The 20375-nt window shown below is 39.3% G+C and overlaps 1 protein-coding gene across 5 annotated transcripts in view; it reads right to left on the minus strand.

Annotated features, from left to right (window-relative positions):
• ANKS1B (ankyrin repeat and sterile alpha motif domain containing 1B) overlaps positions 1-20375 on the minus strand; it is a 407202-nt gene that overhangs the window by 16967 nt on the left and 369860 nt on the right. For 2 of the 5 annotated variants that reach the window (XM_085223671.1, XM_085223662.1), the window contains exons 20-21: positions 14453-14581; positions 8623-8694 (exon numbers count right to left, since the gene is read on the minus strand). In XM_085223671.1, coding sequence (XP_085079797.1) covers positions 8623-8694; positions 14453-14581 — 201 coding nt within the window. Of the gene's footprint in view, positions 1-8622; positions 8695-14452; positions 14582-20094; positions 20170-20375 lie in introns of all 5 variants that reach the window. The other 3 variants (XM_085223686.1, XM_085223680.1, XM_085223692.1) reach the window with 2 other exon arrangements.

A 20375-nucleotide genomic window follows, 5' to 3' on the forward strand; every position in this document is an offset into this window, starting at 1 on the left:
AAGCTGAACATGAGTAGTAGCAGCGGTTTCGTATTGTTCAATAGAAATTTAACAGCAAAGATTTAAACTTGAAAATACCGACTGTATCTGAAAAAAAAAATCTGTCTGAAAAATAGTTGATGGCAACACCAAAGGGAAAACAAATGAAGCTTAAAAGAAAAAAAAAAAAAAAAAAAAGACAAAACTGCAAGTAAGTTTCTTTTCTGATCTTATTCCTGCCCAAATCAAATGTGACTCCGTTTTTGCCAACATAACGTTCAAAGCTACACAGCCAACCAAGTTCTACAATTAGTGTTGCATGCAGTGAAAGCAAGAATTTCTAATGTAAGTCTCAAAAAGAGCCCTTCCCATACATGTAATGGAGAAGACTATCGTACTATTCAGTATCAGACAATGAGACTCATCTGTCCATTTATCCTGGAGAAGGCTTCTTTCACCCAGAAGCCTGGACACTCCCTGAAAATGTACTCGTTTTTTTTTGATGATAAGACGTGCTGAAAAATCTAACAAAATCTGAAGAAGGACACTAATCTGAATCACATCTTTCTGAGTACAAAACAAAACTGTCTCTGCCAAAATCAGAGGGAGCACATACCTGCGCTTCTCTATAATAGATCTCAAGTGACTCTTTTCATAACAAAGAATTTCAATGCACACAAAGCCTGACAGTGACTGTACAGAAACTGCAGTACATACACCCAACAGAATAACAAGCAATATACCCCATATATGCTTACATCCAGGCAAAACATTCACAAATATGACAACTTCACTCTCATCATCTGGTAACCCAGCAATCAACCAACTTCTGTCCTTTCTTTCTATCCCGACACCTACACTCAAGAGCTCTTTGTCTTTCTTTTTGATTATTGTAATTACCTCCTTATTCGCTGCCTTAGCAGCAAAATTCCTCCCCTCCTCCCATACAAATATGGCTACTGAGTTTAGCTTTTTGGTCTAACTTGCACTATCTGCCATTTGCCATGAAGGTTAAATTTCCTGTTGGCAATGTTGCAACAGCCATCTGAGAGTCCTCTTTCATCTAGACCAGTGGTTTGTACTTTAATCATCTTCCTTATGTGCCTCACATTTAGTGGGGTCTGTCTAGAGGAGACCTGATCTTTCATATTTAAGGAAGTCTGTGAAGACCAGAAGATGGCATCTGAGTAAAAAAGCTCATCAAGATGCTATTAATCTGCATATGCCAAATTAGGAAATGAATCAGAGACCGATGGATATTTGCAATTCATTAAACCAAATTGTCTCAGCTGGTAAAGAGCAGTGGACATCCCTTATCAACTTGCAAACCAAAATAACTGCAGGATTCATTCATGCAGATATGCTCTGGAAGATAGAAGTCCAGCATAGAAACATGATTGTGAAACAACTCTACACATGGGTATGCCTGTTGCAACAAAGAGTTGGGCAGTGGGATAATATCCTTGGTGAGGGATAGTACTATCACGAAAAACACACACTCTATTCCTCCTACTTCTCTCCCAGTGACAGATGAACTGAAGTCCATCAAAAAATTACTATTTCTGAGTGGCTTGCAGTCTTCAATAGTTTCGAGTTGCCATGGTGAGCTCATATTATTTGTTTGTTGTTCATTTCTTCTTTGGTGGAGGGGATGGCTGCCAGGATGTGCAATGTGAGTTTTCAGAGATACAATACAAATAGTACTTGCTCAGGCACTGTAACTGCTTTGGCTCTAGATTCTAGGATGTTGACAGTCATCCCAGAGCTTTTATGGTCAGACATTTTGCACCTCTGTGCAGGCCAAGTGGGCATCTCTGCTGGTGCCTGTGACTAGAATCTGAGAAGGTGGGACACAGGCAGCAGTACTTTCTTTTCTCATGCTTTTCAGGTTCTAACCACCACTGTTGAGGACATGATGAGATGACAGAATATTTTTGTCCATCTGGTGCCTCTATGGGAAGCATATGGACCTGGGCCAAAGGTATAGGACCTACAGTTGAAGACTGGCACAGGATGTCGTGTGTATTGGCATACGGTCTAATGCTCCAAGGCATGTTCACATCATGGTAGCAGGACTGGATTTTATCTCAAGTAGAAATAATTATAGTGACAGGACCCTGTCTTTGGGCAAGTGCTCACTAGCCTGTAACTGGTCAGAGTTATAATGAACTCCGTGGTTTGTGACTGTAACTTTGGCTCTTTATTTTAATAAGCAACTTTAGGATAATCAGCTGGATGAAAAGTGAGCATATTCTAGGCTCATTGCCATTGCCTGTCTCTCTGCCATTGCCAGATGATCTGTTGGTCATAAGGACAGATGTGCATGTCCTGTCTCCTCAAGCACACTGCAGTGAGGAGTCTTAATGCAGTAAGTTTGCATGCCACAGAGTGAGATTTTGTCCCACTTCTGAAATACCTCCTATGGGACAGGTAGATGCTGATGTAGAAGCACTCCATACAAAGCACAAGAACCATAAAGCAAGCCTGACTGCAGACACAGGAAGATGGAGAAAAACACTGCCATCCTAAATCTAATGTGACATTTGTTCAACTTCCTTAGACTCCCCAAAAGACACAGTCTCTTCTTCAGAATAAAGACAGTCGGTCAGTAATAGAAATCTCTCCCTTATTTTGATGCATGGCAGCTGTGTGCTGCTTCCTTGGCTAATAGACTTTTCTAAGGAATAAGAATACCCCTTTCCTTCCAAGGAAAAAGAAGAGAGAGGAGTCCCAGTATAGGAATAAATAAGATATCTATGGACAAAAACATGCTATGTTCCTGGAAGTTAGTGGGAGTACCAGCCACACTGCTGGCATGCCTGACTTTCTAAATGAGCTTCTTCTTTTCTCTAGCTGACTTCTACAAAAAAAAATTGCTTCCTGCAAATGTACTTATGGCCAGTCCATCGGAAATAGCCACTGGAGCCAGCAGTGGGTTCACACAATTCAGTAAGTGCCCTCCTCCACCCAACATTCCAAATGTTGATGACCTCCTTCAAGAGGAAGGCACCTTCTGCACAACTGCCTGGTTAGCACAGTGATTGTTTACACAGTAAAGGCTGGGATTTAAGATCCTATGAGTCAGTATCTGAATCTATTGCTGCCATTACACAGCATGGTACCAAACCTCTGCCTAGCCTTAGACAGTTCCTTCTTTAAGAAGGAACTTCCTAGACTGCATTCAGTTCCTTCTTTAAGAACGTTCATAAAGGGATACAGGAGCAGGGGGACAGAGGAAGAGATAGCATGCTCAGCTCTGAAGATGTTTTATGGAAAAGGAAAGAGTAGCCTGGGGTTCTTGTTGTTGTTTCCAAACCTGTTTATGAATTTTCCTTAGTTTCATGGAAAAAAACAAAATAACACAAAACAAAACAAAACAAAGCCAATACTCACAAGTGGATTCCAAATAGATTTCTGTAGTACTACAAATTGTCCTGAGTGAAGCATTTCCTCTCATCTTTTGATTTTGAGCTAAAGGCTGTGCAGAACTGCCAGATGTTTATTTAGAATACAAACTGAAGTCCAGATAACTGAATTTGAAATCCACCCAACCACTGTACTCATCAAATCAAATTAGCCAATGATGACTTAAGAGGAGAGGGTTTTTTTTTTTTCTGTGAATAAAGGAATACAAACTAGCTGTTTCCTTTTAAAAAGGAAACATATGCACATATGAAACATATAATGCTAAAGGGCCTTTAATCTTTTCAAGATGAGATTGTACTGCAATACCTTGTTCTATGCAGAACTGAGAGCATTAATCTATCACTTCTGAATATTCTCGCAGTGTACAAAACACGGCATCTCTGTGCACATACACAGACACGAAGGAGCTGAAGAAGAAATTAAGATGCACTCGTAGGATGGTGTCCAAATTAAGGTGCTTGCATATCCACTTGATACATTGTAGCATAGTGCTTAATCCACCTCATTTATTTATTTCCCGCCAGAAGGTATCAGGGTTCACTGGTGCTTCTACTTTGCCACCTTGACCACTCTCATGTACTTATACATGCACAGAAGTACATCTATAGTTAGATTACTCAACTTTTGCATGCTGACCAAAATTAAACCACGTTCATCTATAGCTTTTATTGCATATGTCATTATATTTGATCTTGCAAATACACAGAGGAAAGACAGAATTCTACTGTGCTGAATCACTAACAACTTAATAGGTAAATTTTGTTTACAAGTTTATGAGCCTGTAAAGATTTCTCTTGGCTTTTTACTTTTGCAAATGAATCTGCTAGTTCTGTCCTATATTGCTTTTTAATAGCTATCTGAAGACTACAGCTGGCAATGTTACTGTTCAACTACGCACTGGAATCCACTTCATTCAACACTTTCCCATACTGGTAGCAGCTACTAATTCCAAGTGGCATCAAACTGCACATTTCGGAACATGTATTGGTACCACCTACTATCATATCTGAAAGTCTGTTACTTATGTAAGGCTTATGAAGCCTTGTTAAACATTTGTTTCTGAATGAATCACGTTGACAATACCATATATGAGATGAAACAAAAATGCAAAACTCACTTTTGACTGAGTAGTTTTAAAGCTCATTTTGAAAATGCGTTCTGCCTTGTAACAAATATTTACTAACTTCTCTCAGTCCAAAAGGCTTAAAAATGCATCAGTGACATAATGTAATACCTCTTGAAATATGATAGCATCTGTAATCCCCATGGCACAAGACTGTTTACTTCTCTACAATTAGTGGATGCCTCCAAGCTACGCCATTAATGTGAATATTGCACAGGGGATGCACCTGCAACTCATCTGCTTGAGAATTAGATCTCCTTGCTTTTGCAGTATCTGTACATAATCATCTGCTGCTGACAGAGCCGTGTGTCCCTTTTGCACCTTGGATTCTTGTCAGAGATCAAGGATATACAGTCCTCTGAACAACACGGAATGGAGTGATGGGGATATGCAGAAGGACTGAATGGCCTGAAGACTTCCCACCACTTCTTTTTTTCCCTTTTGAGAGGTATATGCGTGCAGCTGTTTCACTGCAGGCCCTGCCAAGCTAGAGATAGAGAGCTACATGCCCTAAGAGCACAGCAATCAGAGAATCCACTAGATCTCAAACGCAGTATTTTCTCCTGATGTGGTATTTGCCTCCCTAGTTTCATTGGAAGCATATGAAGGGCAGTAGTTCTCTTCTACTTCTAGGGGAGAAATGGGAATTGAGAAGCAGAAAGGGATTAGCAGAAATAAGCAGACTGTCATCTGCATCCAACTTCTTTATGCAGGAAGGAGTAAGGAAGGAATGCTCCAGACCCTACTCCACTTTTCTGCTAGCAGAGAAAGAGGCAACTCTGTCTCATCTTCCTCTCCAGAGATATGGGAAACAGATTTCGTGACAGTTCCAACTTTGACTTTTTGGTCCTAAGTCAGCAAGATATATAAACACAGGCTTTTTGAATAGAATTACATCACTAGTTCCCCAGAGCTTTGACTTGAAATTGAAACTTCTTTTCTAATAAAAAAAATTCTAAGAAAAATATGTTATGTTCAGGAAGGTGTCAGGATCCAAGAACAGATTCTCAGTTCCCAGCTGCTGCAGTAAATATCTGATTGTTTCAGATTGCAATCCATGTACCCAACATAGTGATTTAACATCACCTTAAGGAAAGAGTCTACCTTGCTATCACACTTGTGCCAGTAAGCAGAAAACCATGCCCTTTTTACAGAATTAAGGAATTCACAATTCAGATGTATAAATGCCTGATAGAGTCTACTGCAGAAAACAAGTCTCTTCCCAGATGCCATTAAACTTTATTCCTTTTCTTTATTTTGATGTAAACATTTTATTCTCTCTTCCTGTTCCTATGGTGATTTGAAGTGAAGGTGGTAATTGGACTGCAAACACAGCTTGTAATATTTTCTGTTCCATGGTGAGAAAGATGAAAGCCCCTAATTTCTTGAAGACATCTCTGAAATAAAATTAATATGTCTGTCCTGGTCAGGACAGTGAGATTTAATCTCCAAGTAGCAAAGGTCAATTTACAGCAGGTGAGGAAGGGAGATAAGGAGACAGCACTGTCAATTGCAAAGGAAGTCTGTGAAAGAAAATAGCTGGAAACAAATAGGAAACCATAAAATATAAATCTATTCTTAAAGCACAAATAAGTGATTGGAACAGTAAAGTATAATCCCTCTGAGAGGCACAATTCTTGCCAAATATCTGTAATTTTGGATGGCTGTAAGGGTCTGCCACTTGGGTGGGAACAAAAAGCACATATAACCCTACTATCTTGTTGAACTCCATCTAATACATCCGCATGATTTTTCACCAACAAATCCATCGTGTGCCCTGCTGGAGCACAATGATGGGAAGCACAATGGATGGGTGGATGGCCAAGACAAGTTTTATATACTCTGCTTAAAAATCATTATCTAGCAGACTCCAGAAAGATTAAAAATTTCTTGGGAAGGACCCCAACAAAATACAAGGTTCAGGTAATGTATTCCTCCCCCTTTTTGTTTCAGATTTCAGATTTCAGCATAGAGTTCAGCTATAGTTTTGAAATAAATGGAAAAATAAAACAAATACAAAAACTGAAAATGCCTATCACATTAATATAGCCTTGCATATAACTTGAATATGGTTATACATAAGAGACTGGACAAGTGGACAGAATTAGGTACCTGAGATGTAAGATAATGCATCTAGCTTTTCAGTTCTTTTTAGTACGTGAAAGGTCCCATTCAGTACATTTAAAGTAAAATGTAACTGTGAAAGAAGACACATTTTCAATGACATCTCAGCGGTACTTAACAATAATGAACATTGCATTAAAGTTCAGAATGGCTTAGGACAACCTGCACTCCCAATTCAGAGACACCAACATACAGAATATATCCACAAAGACATAGTTTTGGAAAGAACAAATGTTCTTATCATTGGTATACTTTTCCTAAGATAATAATCTGTTCTCATTAAGTCAATGTTTTTTGCTTCTGATTTGAATAGGAACATGATAAAAAGGAATACCTAGAAAGGATAGATGAAATTCTGATTTAGAATTGTTTCATTCAAGTCTCATTGCAATAAAAAAAAATAAAAATCACTCAAACTGGCAAATATTCTCTCAGCATAATGGTTTCAAAATAGAATATAAAAAAATATACATAGACAATACAGTGATGATGTATATGTAAGTGCCCTGTATGGCTCTATAGACTGTTCGTTTAACTCCATCATTTTTATGGGGAAAAAAAACCCAACACCTTTAAATTAAACTAGTTTTCAAACAGTTTTTTCAGGTACATAATTTAAACTTGCCAAGCTCATAGCATATTTTAAAAAAAAACTTAAAAATGCTATAAATTATTAAGCGACTTTTTTGATGTTTAGCTTCCTAGTTCAGTCACATAACTTACTGAAGATGTCATATGCTGCTATGGTGTCAAATTCTGCCCTAAGATCTGCATCCTAAAAAACTGAAATGCTATGTTTTACAGTTTGAAAACAGAGTTGGAAGATGGTATACAAGCTGACTCAGTTAATCTCCCAGAACAAGTGTATGTGACTATAGATCTCCACGTGTCAAGTTATAGTTTTAATAAGATAAGTTTAATGCCAGGTAAAGAATGATTAGCATGTGATTAGCCAAGAAACAACAGATCTTCAGGCAATCTAGTAAATATGAATTACTGTTAGCCTTTAGCTTACATGGCTTGTACAGTAGTCTGAGCACTGTAGATATGTAACCAGTAGAAAATGGCTGTCTGACTGCATAAATTTTACATGTCTTCTAGCTTTATAATTAATCCAAGTGCTATATCTAGTGCTCAGAGGCATCTTGCTTCAAAGACTTATGATCCATAAAATAAAGGATTTCACTCATTCAACTACATAATTTTACATCATCAGCAGACCACCAAACAATTAATTAATTATGCCAGACCACGATATGCTCTATCTCTATAACTATGAGCATTTTTACTCCAGATACAATTGGGAATGGAGTTGGTCTGGTGCTGTTTTCAGTTTCTGGCAGTAGTATGTTTAAGACAGACTGAGCCTCATAGTAATTTCCTAGAAACCAAAATCAGGCCAAAGAGCAACAGTATAACATATTCTTACAAGACTGAAGGAAGTCAAACTACTGCTCCACTAATAGATCACACATTATTAGTATCCTTTTCATCTTCCAACCAAAACAACAGCAATTCATAATACATGAGAATACTAATGTGGGTACAGGCATCTGCATGATGTAGACATCATGCCGTATAATGTAAAGAACAGTAAATTTGGAAACATTAATATACTTACTAGCATATATTTGATGTACTCAATTCAATCTCTATTATCATATATGAGCTATAAATTATTTCTGTTTATTAGGCATGCTTAAAACGTGTGACAAGTACTCTGAAACAGTCTCAAAGATTCAAGAGAAAATACAGGACGTAACGTATGCATTTGCTTTTCTTAGATTACATGCAAAATAAAATCTACCTTCAAATTCTGCTATTACTCCAACAGGCTTCCTACTGAATGCCAATGGCAGAGGAAAACAAATGCATAACACAATACCAAAAAAGGTACCGTACAAGTAATCAGCAGCCAACATGATTTAATACTATAAGGATTAAAGATGGAAGTAGATTCAATAACTTACCCTCATCTTTGCACATGCATCCTGTGTTGACTCTGTGCCTCTTAACTCTTTTACCAGCATAGAACCTAAATACTAAAATAAAAATCCATTAAACTTCACACAGCTTAAATTTCAAAACAGACAAACATAAGCAGAAATGCATTAAAAAAGTCTCAAAAACCACAGTGGTACCAGACAGTTCAACGTTGTGTGGTTTTACCCTGCAGTTCTCTGACAGATCACTTAAAATGGTGCTAACTCAATCTATGAAACAGGAATGCACAGCATCAGCAGTGTTAAAATCAGCCAGAGCCCTCGGAAACAGCACCTGAAATATTCTAGCTTATCATCTCCACCACTCAAGCAACAATCAAACACTACAGGTTCCATCCAAAAAATGCCATTTGATTACAAAATGGAGAATCTGCTTTCTTTTTGCTGCTATCTGCCAAACTTGTATCGCTCTGTGTACAATCATGGATGTGAAGGGCAGCAGAGATGCTAACCTCTTTGTATTCAATCTGTAACCACTCTGTGAGCAAACAGTGCTTGATGTCAGTAAACAGAAAATAGATCTGAGATGAAAACTAGCTTAAACAATTATCTTTTCCTAAGAAAAGGCTGACCTTGGACTATTATTTTGAAGCTGTTATTGAATCTGAATGAGGCAGAGTGAGAGGCAACACAGAGTTCTGGCTGGGCCCTGGCTCAGCCTGCTAGAAGCTGCCATCCCAGGGCATGCAAAGCTGTGCCTTTCTGACAAGTCCCCTTTCCTAACTTGGCATGCAAAGCTGTGCCTTTCTGACGAGTCCCCTCTCCTAACTTGGCATGCAAAGCTGTGCCTTCCTGACAAGTCCCCTCTCCCAACTCCTCTTCCTCACAATGTGATGTGCTGGTGTGGGCACCCTCCACACTCTGGCAGCAGACTCTGCTCCACTGGAGGTATTGCTCTGGGAGCTCTGCCCAGCTTAAACTAAACTTACCAGGGATGCCAAGAAGAACAAGAAAGGCATCTACAGGTACCTGAAAAAGGAAAGTCTGGAAGAGTATACTCTCTCTAGTGAAAGACACAGGCAAGCTGGTAACAATAGACAAGGTGAAGGCTGAAGTACTTAATTTTTTTGCCTTGGTCTTCTCAGATAACTGCTTGTCACACAACCATCAAATGTTTGGTTTGGTAGGAGGGGATAGGGGAAGCAACATCCCTCCCACTGTAAGTGAAGATCAGGTTCATGACCACTTAAGGAACCTGAACATCTACTAGTCAATGGGTCCCAGTGAGCATCCCAGATCCTAATGGAATTAACGATGTAGTTACCAGGCCACAGTCAATGATATTTGAAAAGTCATGACAGTGAGCTGTGGTGACTGGAAAAAAATGCAGCATCACACCCATTTTTAAGAAGGATAAAAAGGGTGACCCCAGGAACTACCGATTTGTAAATCATGGAGCAGATCCTCCTAGAAGCTAAGCTAAAGCACATGGAAGAAAACAAGGTGATATGGGAAAATCAGCATGGGCAAATCCTGCTTGATCAACCTAGTGGCCTTTTATGATGGTGTAACTGCATCAGTAAACAAGGGAAGAGCCACTGATGTCACCTATCTTGACTTCAGTAAGGCCTTTGACATGGTACCCCAAAACATCTTTCTCTCCAAATTGGAAAGATATGGATTTGATGGGTGGACTGTTCAATTGACGAAGAACTGGCTGCAGGATCTAGTCCAGAGAGTAGTGGTCAATGGCTCAGCATCTGAATGGAGATGAGTGATGAGTGGTATCCCACAGGGGTCAGTGCTGGGACTGATATTCTTTTAATATCTTCATCAATGGCATTGACAGTGGAGTCGAGTGCATCCTCAGCAAGTTTGCTGATGACACCAAGCTGTGGGGTGCCGTCAGCATACCAGAGGGATGGGATGCCATCCAGTGGGACCTGGACAGGCTTGAGCAATGGGCCCAGGTGAACCTCTTGAAGTTCAACAAATCCAAATGCAAGGTCTTGCATCTGGGTCAAGGCAACACCCACTACCGATACAAGACGGAGAATGAAAGGATTGAGCACAGCCTTACTGAAAAAGATCTGGAGGCACTGGTGGATGGCAATCTCGACATGAGCCAGCAATGTGCCCTTGCAGCCCAGAAAGCCAACCATATCCCAGGCTGCATCAAAAGAAGCGTGGCCAGCATGTCGAGGGAGGTGATCCTACCCCTCTACTCTGCTGGTGAGACTTCACCAGAAGTACTGCGTCCAGATGTGGAGTCCTCAGTACAGGAGAGACAGTCCTGTTGGAGCATGTCTAGAGAAGTACAAAAAAAAAATGACCCAAGGGATGGAACACCTCCAGTATGAAGACAGGCTGAGAGAGCTGGGGCTGTTCAGCCTGGAGAAGAAAAGGCTCTGGGAGACCTGACAGCAGCCTTTCAGTATCCAGGAAAGAAGGGGACAGACTCTCGAGCAGGGTCTGTGGTGATAGAACAGGGGAGAGGGTAGATTTAAGTTGGATATAAGGAGAAAGTATTTTACAGTGAGGGTAGTGAGGCACTGGAACAGGTTGCCCAGAAATGTGGTGGATGTTTTGTCCCTGGAAACTTTCAAGGCAAGGCTGGATCAGGCCCTGAGCAACCTGATCTAGCTGTGGATGTACATATTTATTGCAGGGGAGTTGGACTAGATGACCTTTAAAGGTCCCTTCCAGCTCTAAGGATTCTATGATTCTATGACAGCAGGCTTGTCTTCTCCTCCCCAGGCACACAGGTATCTCTTTGCATTCCCACTGCACTGCAATGCCATGGTTTCTCTCAAGTCTTCCATCCCAAGTAAGCAACACAGGAGCTGGAGATGTCACCTCACTTCTGAGAAATGGATAGGTGAGCTTCAGGAAGAGAGCAAGTATCAAAGGCAAAAGCCTCCTCCCAGAGGATGCTGCAGCTCATCACTGCTGCCAGTCCCACTTCATTCTGTCACATTGATTTCCCCTAGAAATACCGTAAGGCTGTTTAAGTTAAAAGGTGGCATGGGATATGGTTTAATGATGGAACTTGGTAGTTCAGGTTGACTGTCAGACTTGACGATCTCGAGGGAGTCTTTTCTACCATTCTATAATCTAACCAAATCAGAGGGTGAACCAGCTTCACATTAAACAAAAAACTGATCAAAAATAACTTGCTACAGCTGAAAGCAATTTGGAGCTGAACAGAAAGTCTACTGGTTTGACTTCCTTGTCTCTTGACCTAGACTGAGATATCTTCTTGAAACCCTTCAGTTAACACTGTATACTGCAGCAATCTCTGACCACAAGAAAATGTGTTAATATTTTAACATAGACAGTAGCCAAGATGGTGATTAGTGAACAACACTTTACAGAGCCTTGTAACCAGAAGGATGAGCAACAACCCTGTTACTAAATAAGGACAGGCAGAAAAGAACAAATAAAGGACATTCCTAAAGGATTGCAGATGTGAAAGGTTTGTAAGCCTAGCAGCTGTGAGTCCAGCTGGGGCCTTGATGATGACATGAACAGGGCTTTGGGCATTAATTTGATGGGATAGCTTGATATCACAGATGAGCAACCGATTTAAAACAAGTTCAGAAATTAGAAATTTACACAAAAGCCTATTAAGTTGAAATGTATCTTTCTCTGGACCCTTTGCTGTGTGACCTTTGGAATCTTTGACTTTTTCTGGGAAGAATTCAGTTCAATTCAACTTTTAAAATTTATTTTTTAATAGGCTGTGGCACAACAATTTGGAATTGCTTGTAAAACTTGAAAGCTACTGGTTAGGCAGGCATCAAGGAAAAAAAGCAAAAACAGTGCTTTTGAGCTCATGGCATAACAAGAGGAAGGAAGAGAAGAGCTGGGCAGCTCATTTTGCACAATGGCAAAAGTCTTCAGCTGCAGGCATTCAGAAGTGCTTCCTAGAGTGGACTGAAGAACAGACAAACAAATCACAAAAGTACTGTACAGTTTAGTTGTCAGAAGAATCTGAAATTCTGTGAGGGAATTTTGCTTTCCTTTCAGAACTGTTCCTTCTTAAAGACACAGAGCATGAGGGAGCAATGTAGAGGATGTCAGTTCAACTGAGTGATATCACATACAATGAACTTTGTAGTGCAGGGTTTTACTCTATAAAGCTCAGATCATTACAGCTGGGGGAGCTAAGATGGTGTATTGATGCATGGTCCCTAGGAAAAAAAGATGTATCCTTCATCACCACTATGTTGGATATTGTGATATTACTTCTTTCCTGCTAATCTCAACTTTCTTTCTTCAATGCCTTATATGCTTTTCAACCTAGTGCAAAGATTACATCCAATCATGAATTTATTGGGTCAAGTAATAAGATAAGAGGTACTCTTCAAATAAACTTATTCAATAACTATGAAAATTATTTGAAAAAAAAAACTAGAAGTCATTAAGCTTCCTTTTCAATTTGACATGCTGCACAGCAAGAGAGCAAGCCTAAGAACACGACTTGCTGGGAAAGGTGAGAGGTTCCAGTTACTGACCATGGACAGTTACTGCATTCATGGCTATTTCTACCCCACGAAGGCCAAATGGAAGATACAGGTGTGCTTTAGTTAGTCTGTAGCACCCCTTCTGCCCCTCCTCAGAGGGATCCAGGCTGTGTGTCACTTGTGCTTACTTAGTCTCTAATTTCTATATCTCTGGATATGCTTTAAAACAGTTTAAGCAGCCCCAGCTCTCCCCAGAAATGCCTTACTGTCTGCCAAAGAGAGCATTATTCTAAAAAGAACTGTGGATCTAAGTCCCTTCAAGTGAAGGGGATCTAAAACCTATATCCAGGACAAACAGTTAGCTCCTAACCATTACACTAAAAGCACTAGAACTATTGAGCCCTTCTTCTTTTTGAAATGTTGGCTTACTTCATTAGATGCCCACCTCTCAAGAGAATGCAGTGTTGTAGAATAGAAGTGAATGGAAGACCCCGTTCAGCAATTTTACTAGTGCTTTCCAGCAAAGCCAAAAGGAGAAATGTAAGAGTTTAAATAGGTTGGCTGAGGAACATCTTGAGATTTGTAGAAATACGAACCCTACCCCATTAACACTGCAAACTCAAGGTTTTAGAAACACATTTTTCATTTAAAAAACAAAACCAAAAACCTGATACATCTTTTTGTACTTCAGAAGACCTTTCCCTCTTTCACAAGCATGTGTAACAGCCAGACAACACTAATCATCTTTAGCTGTGAAGAGAAGCTCCATTTCTCCAGAGATGGGAAGTGGGAATGAGTTACAGCTACTGGGACATAAAAATAAATACTCCCTGCCCTGAAGGAACTGACTGCTACTGCTACTTCAAGCCATCATCAATTTATGTGATGTCTGAATGTGCCCTCATCCCATGGATGGAAATCACTGCTTCAAGGACCATGACCTCCATCTTCCCCAGCTCCAATTCCCAAAAATAAGTGTATAAAATTCAGGCAAGGCAGTACTTATTTTAAACAACATGCACTGAACATTAAAGTAGATATAAGGATGCCAATATTATGTTGTTTTACTGTTTGTCTTATAAACACTAGACAGGCATTTGTGAAGGAAGACGAGTAGGGGTGCTTGCTCTCACTGTCACTTCTACAACACTTAGACACTTACTGATAGTGTCATTTCTCTATCACTATTGCTACATGGGCTGTCATATATATCACCAAATTCATAGCGAAATGTACTGTGCATGCTTGTTTCTTATTTATTACAATTACAGTATTTCAGAGGAAATATCTTGTTTCATTAAAAGTGACGGATAAAATCGTATAAATGAAAAAAAAGTTTTCAAAATCTAAGATTTACTCCAAATCAAACCACTGAATTTATAAATACTTACAAATGCTTTATAATCGCATGACTGGAAGATGAGTTTCTCTGGATGATGTTGCCAATATTGTACAGGTGTTGATGCAGTGGCTTCATTTGGAGGTCGTAAGGTAATTGAAGGCTCTCCCCAATCTCCCGTCTGAAAATCACAGTTGTTCAAGATATAAAAAAAATTGTAGTCAAATTCACTATAAAGTAGCCTTCCGTTGTTGTGATCTATTAACACTATTTTATCCATATAGAGCCATGTAGAAGTTGCATTCACTTATTTTAGTTACAGCATTTTTCATAATTTAGTTTATAATTCAACTCACCTACCGGGATGGTCAATGATAATTAAATCTATTTACATTTAGAATAAAATCTTTCTTAAAAATAATTGTTTACAATATGTGCATGAGGATGAGAGCACTTGAAAAAAATAATTAGGTGCACAAAAGTGCCATTCATAAATTCTGTCCTTTGTTTTACAAGAAAAATTCTTCCATTATCCAGCACATATAACTGATAACTAACTTTCTTAAATGACTAAATAACAGACTTTCCTTTAATCTGCAGACATAGTATATACTCCTCAGACATGAGCCATTCTTTAATCTCTTTACGAATATTTACTTTGATCACCTTCTCTTGATGTCTCTTTGTAGAGTTACTAACACTGCCCTTTTACACCATCACTCTCATTGTGTGAGATGTGTGGTTGTCTTCCTGGAACTGGGTAGGACTGTAGTTTGTTGCCAAAACCTTTTGGAGGGCACCCTCCCTTTCAACGCAGCTGTACAGCTGTAGAGGAATTCCTACAGCACAGCAGAGCTGGTCTGGGCCTCACCTGCCACTGAATATTTCAGACATGGTTTTACTGGACCTGGACTGTCATTTGGGCTGTTTGAACCCTTTGAGGCTACTTTTATCTACAACTCCATAGATGTGGGATCCTCCTCTTCCCAACACCTCTTACCTCTGCCACCAGCCCCACTCCTCCCTGTTTTGCCCAGTCTGGTCTGTTTCAGAATTCCCTTCCTCTTCTCTCTCTATATTTTGTGCACCTTATCCTTCTTTCTCCCTTTCTTCTTCTCTCTCTATTCTATTTTACCTTCTTCAAGATGATTATTTCAACTTGGATTATCCTACTTCTTTCTTTACCTGCACATATATCTGTATATTTTCTGTGCATGTAATGTTGTTAAAATGTGTTGAAACTGATATCATCATTTCACGCAGACTATGGCTAGAAGTTAAGACTTTTATATCAAGAAGTTGTTCAAGCATCAAAACACATGAAAAAAATCTCACTGAAGACATTCAAAAGTCTGGCAAACCATCACATCCTACTAATTAAATCGAGACAGAGTAAACAAAACAAGTACATCATTTTCATGTGTCACAAAATAATGAAATGACACACATTTGCACAACTCTGCAATGAAAAGCAAGAGATAAATCTGGAAACATCAACATTACCCTGCCAATATGGAAACTTCAAGTAAGTGAACATCATAAAACAAGTTGAACTTGATGTTGACACTATTAGTACATCTACAAATTATACAGCATTGCAATTTCTTTTTTGCCTAGTTAAGTTGTCTATTTGCTATGGGCTATTACTTGAACCTCAAAAGGGAAGCAGTAGTAATTGCTCCAGTTTTGGCATTCTGTATCCATAGAAATGAATCTTTCTGACCACTAAATTATAAAACCCTTTGTCATATTTAATCTGAATTGAGAATTTGATTTCTTTAAGAAGCAGTTCTCCTTATAAAATATGGTTTCAAACATATTAGAAGGGGTAAAAGCCTGCACCATTGTAAGGAGATTGCATTTGGCTACAAGAGAAGGTGAACTACACCCACCACAACTTCAGTGCATGTGAACTGTTCGTAATGAACTGTTCAAGGCCTAACTAAGAGAACCCTTTTTTTTTTCCCCCAATAAAGACATATTCCTGCATTTTTTGTGTAAGGAAATAGATCTTTGGAGGTACATTCTAACCAATTAGCAAAAGGTTATCACAATGGAACAGGAGTGAACTCAGGACAGAGAAACTATAAAAGTATATCTTTTGACCATCTGTTGTTCCATCAAGGAAGCCCAGAGATGGCAGTCAGGGAGGAGCAGGATTTCTACAGCATAAGGGACAGGGGGTAGTGCTCCAAATCCTTTTATTGTGCTGGACTGCTTGTGCCTGTCCTCATGTACAGAAAATGGATGCTTCTGATGAATTAAGAAGGGTACATAAGGAGTAAAATGAATACATCATTTTATAGTTTCAATATCTTTCACACAAAAGGGAGTGAATGCATGGAGAACTGCATTCTTTCCTTCTAAAGATGAAGTGTGGTGACAAGAGGAACTGACTACCTCTCATATGTGTTCAATTTAATACAGAAGCTAGGAAGCAATACTCATGAGGAAACAAGAAATAATCTTCCATCAGGCTGATAACACTAGTGTATGACACACTTGGAGAGGGCCTGTGAGGAGACTGTACATTTGTATCCATTAACTACTCCATAAATACATACAGTCATCCAAATATTTCCTCTTTTTATACCAGACAAAACAGAATCAGTACAATTGCCATATGTGTCTCTAGGATGATCTAAATGCACAATATTGCTGAGATTAAGGGAAGCCAAAGAGAGGGAATTTCCGCTGTTTCTGTCAGATATCTGCAGCTGAAGAACATTCATGTACTCCCATATGGTTTGTAGAGGGAGCAGCTACTAGGGACAGCTACATAAATATCATAGGTATAGGTTATTAGGATGGATTAAGGAGATGATTCTGGGCAACCTGGTCTACTGGTTGGTGACCCTGCACATAGCAGGGGGGTTGAAACTAGATGATCATTGTGGTCCTTTTCAACCCAGGCCATTCTATGATTCTATGTAGCAGGATGAAGAATCATACATAGTCAGAAAAACTTATTTTGTAACTACATAAAACATGTCTTTATATACAGTAGAAGCAGCTTCTGGTCTCATTTCCCCTTATTTGTTTTCAAGATTCTTAAGTTTTTAAACTGCATTGTTGCTTGTATTCGGATCTTAGTTTGAGTTACAACAGGATACTCTCCAAAGCCAAATATGTTTAGAAGTATAATTCCTATTATATATTCCTATTAGATATTCCCCATCTGATTTCCTTTAAAAATAAAAAAATAAAAAAAATGAAGGGGAAGAAAATATTTAAACAGCATTAAGGCAGCTGAAATACTTTTCAGAAATCTCAGCTGGGCTTAAAAACCAAAAACCTCTATTGGAAAAAGTTCTTCAGCTCACTCACAGAAGTCAGATACTAAAACTCTGAGATTTAGGATGATTATGATTGTGTCACGATGGCAATTAACTTCAGTTAAAATACAAAGGTGAAAGAAGATCTCTGACCTAGAGAAGAGCTGAGACGAAGTCCGGGGGCAGAAAAATATGAATTACAACTAGTTGCAAATCTGAGGAGCTGGTGTCAAACAGCTCATGGTTGATGCACTGAGATTCAGGCCTTTAATAAGCACCTGAACATTTTCAAGCACTGTGGAAACATTTGTAAATGACTTTGCAGGACCAACTATGATATTTAATTTAGTTTTTAAAAATACTTATAGGATATGAATTGTCTTGATGAATATTTATTTTGCTATTATAAGAAATAATCAAACGTTTAAGCTTATGCATTTTTTATGAGACAATATAGGTATGGTGATTTTTTTTAATCTATCTGAAGAAGTAGAAAGGCAGGAGATAATTTATTCCTCATCTCACTTCACAGCTTGTCAGACAGCTGTGCAATTTCTCACGTGGTTTTCATTGTGCTGTCTGTGCTCTTGTGTTCCTGCCTCCCCACGTCTCTAGCCACTGTCTTTCCTCTCGCTGGCCTCAGTCACCTTGAGAAAAAAGATGTTTTGTTCCACGTTTTGCAGGTAAAGAATTTACATCTCAAAGCTGTTTCAAACAAGGTGCCAGAATGGATGAGTTCCAATGCTCTTACAGTGACAAATTTTTACCACAAATGTTGCAGACTTGAAGACCAATCTCTCATGCCCTTGCAGTGTTTCGTAACCCAGAAAATGGGTGAATGTGCACTTCAGGGCTCTAGGAAGGGTTAGATACTTGATGTCAAATGAACTGCAGAAGTAGATTACTACTATTAGGCCCTTTTTACAAGTGTGGCACAGATTATTTTAGTTCATCTCATTCCCTGAGAACCATATTTGACTTGCATTAAAGGCACCTGGATCAAAGGTAGTCAAATCTCACTAACTTCTATAAAATCTAATTTCTGTCTCATCTTTATATTAAAATAATGAGTTAAAAAACATCCCTGCTCTGGAAAAGCATGCCTGTTTTTTAATGGCATGAACATATTCGTTTTTATCAAGGTCTACATCTTGTAACTCTTCACCTGTTGAAGCCTCATGACTAGTTATGGGAACATGCATCAGTTACCATGACAACAGTAAATTGGAGCACACAGATACACTGCTTTTTGCTGAAAAATTAATAATTTTCGCTCTGAAAGAATTTTAAATGTTCTGCAGGCCAGTCAAATCCTAATTATTTCCTTATTATTCTCTTAGTTGTTTTTATGTATTTTTTTGAAATTATGGAAATGGGCTCATGATGTACTTACGTTTTAAAAGACTAAAGCCCAGTAGCCAAAATGGCTCCTCCCTGCCAGAAATACTGAGAGGAGGCAGTTATACAACAGAAACATCTACAGATCCTCCCTCCTCCCAGGAGACCTCACTGTGGCCTTCCAGGACATGAAGGTAGCTTACGGGAACCAACTTTTACACAGTCTAACAGTGACAGGACAAGGGGGAATAACTTTAAACTATAAGAGGGGAGATTTAGGTTAGATGTTGGGAAGAAATTCTTTACTTGAAGTGCAGTGAGGCACCGGCACAGGCTGTCCAGAGAGCTGTGGATTCCCCATCCCTATTGGCAACTAAGACCAGTTTGGATGGGGCCCAGGGCAGCCTGAGCTGGTAGGGGACAGCCCTGCCCAGAGTGGAGGGTTGGAACTTGATGATATTTAAGGTCCCCTCCAACCTAAGCCATTCTATGATTCTATGAACCTCGGAACAGCTGTACTTGGCCAAGTCTGAACTTCTGACTCTTGTGCTCACCACATTGCAATATAGATATAACCAACTCTGCTTTCACTTGCACAGAACATGAGGCTTTGCCACAGAAGTTATAAAATTCAGAGCACTGCCTATGCTACCTCTGATTTACAAAAAGTGCCTTACTGCCTTTGCAAACACAGCACGTTCCTCAGCTGGGCAAAGCCTATAGATTAAGACAAGAAAGGGCAGCACAACACATTGTGGGGCTGAAACTGTGCAAACTGCACTGTTTACACTGTTTCGTGCTTTGAAGAAGTGAGCAAACAACAACACCAGGAACAGAAATCAAAGCTCCCACTGAGCAAGACAGCTGCTGGCACCTCCACATCCTGTATGCGCATCATACAGCCAACATACGCTGACCACACGGCACGATACACGATGCGCGCACACAGAGTCTCAAAGGAGGGTGGACAGGTTACAAACTTTTTTTGTAATTCCAACAACATGACACCCGAAAAAAACAGCACAGCAACAGACCGTACATCCATAGAGTGACAACGTAGCCATTTATCACTATATCTTACATTATGAACCTGATGGATCGATGAGAAAGGATATCCTGCATTCTGGTTGGTCCAGATCTCACAGACAGAGGACTGCTAATATAAACAGAAAACTACATCTCATCTTGTAAATATTAATGCACCGCAACTGCCAAAAGGCAAGAATAATTAAGAAAAGGCTTGCAATAACATTAAAGAAGGAAGTAAAACAGCTGTTAAAAGTAATTTTTTTTATTTGCTGACAGAATATTTTTGGATGACTGGAAGGAAACACAGTTTATCCAGTGATGTTAGAAGAGGCT

This window comes from Meleagris gallopavo, chromosome 1, assembly GCF_905368555.1.
Source record: "Meleagris gallopavo chromosome 1, MGAL_WU_HG_1.1, whole genome shotgun sequence".
In the NCBI taxonomy this organism is placed as follows: domain Eukaryota; kingdom Metazoa; phylum Chordata; class Aves; order Galliformes; family Phasianidae; genus Meleagris; species Meleagris gallopavo.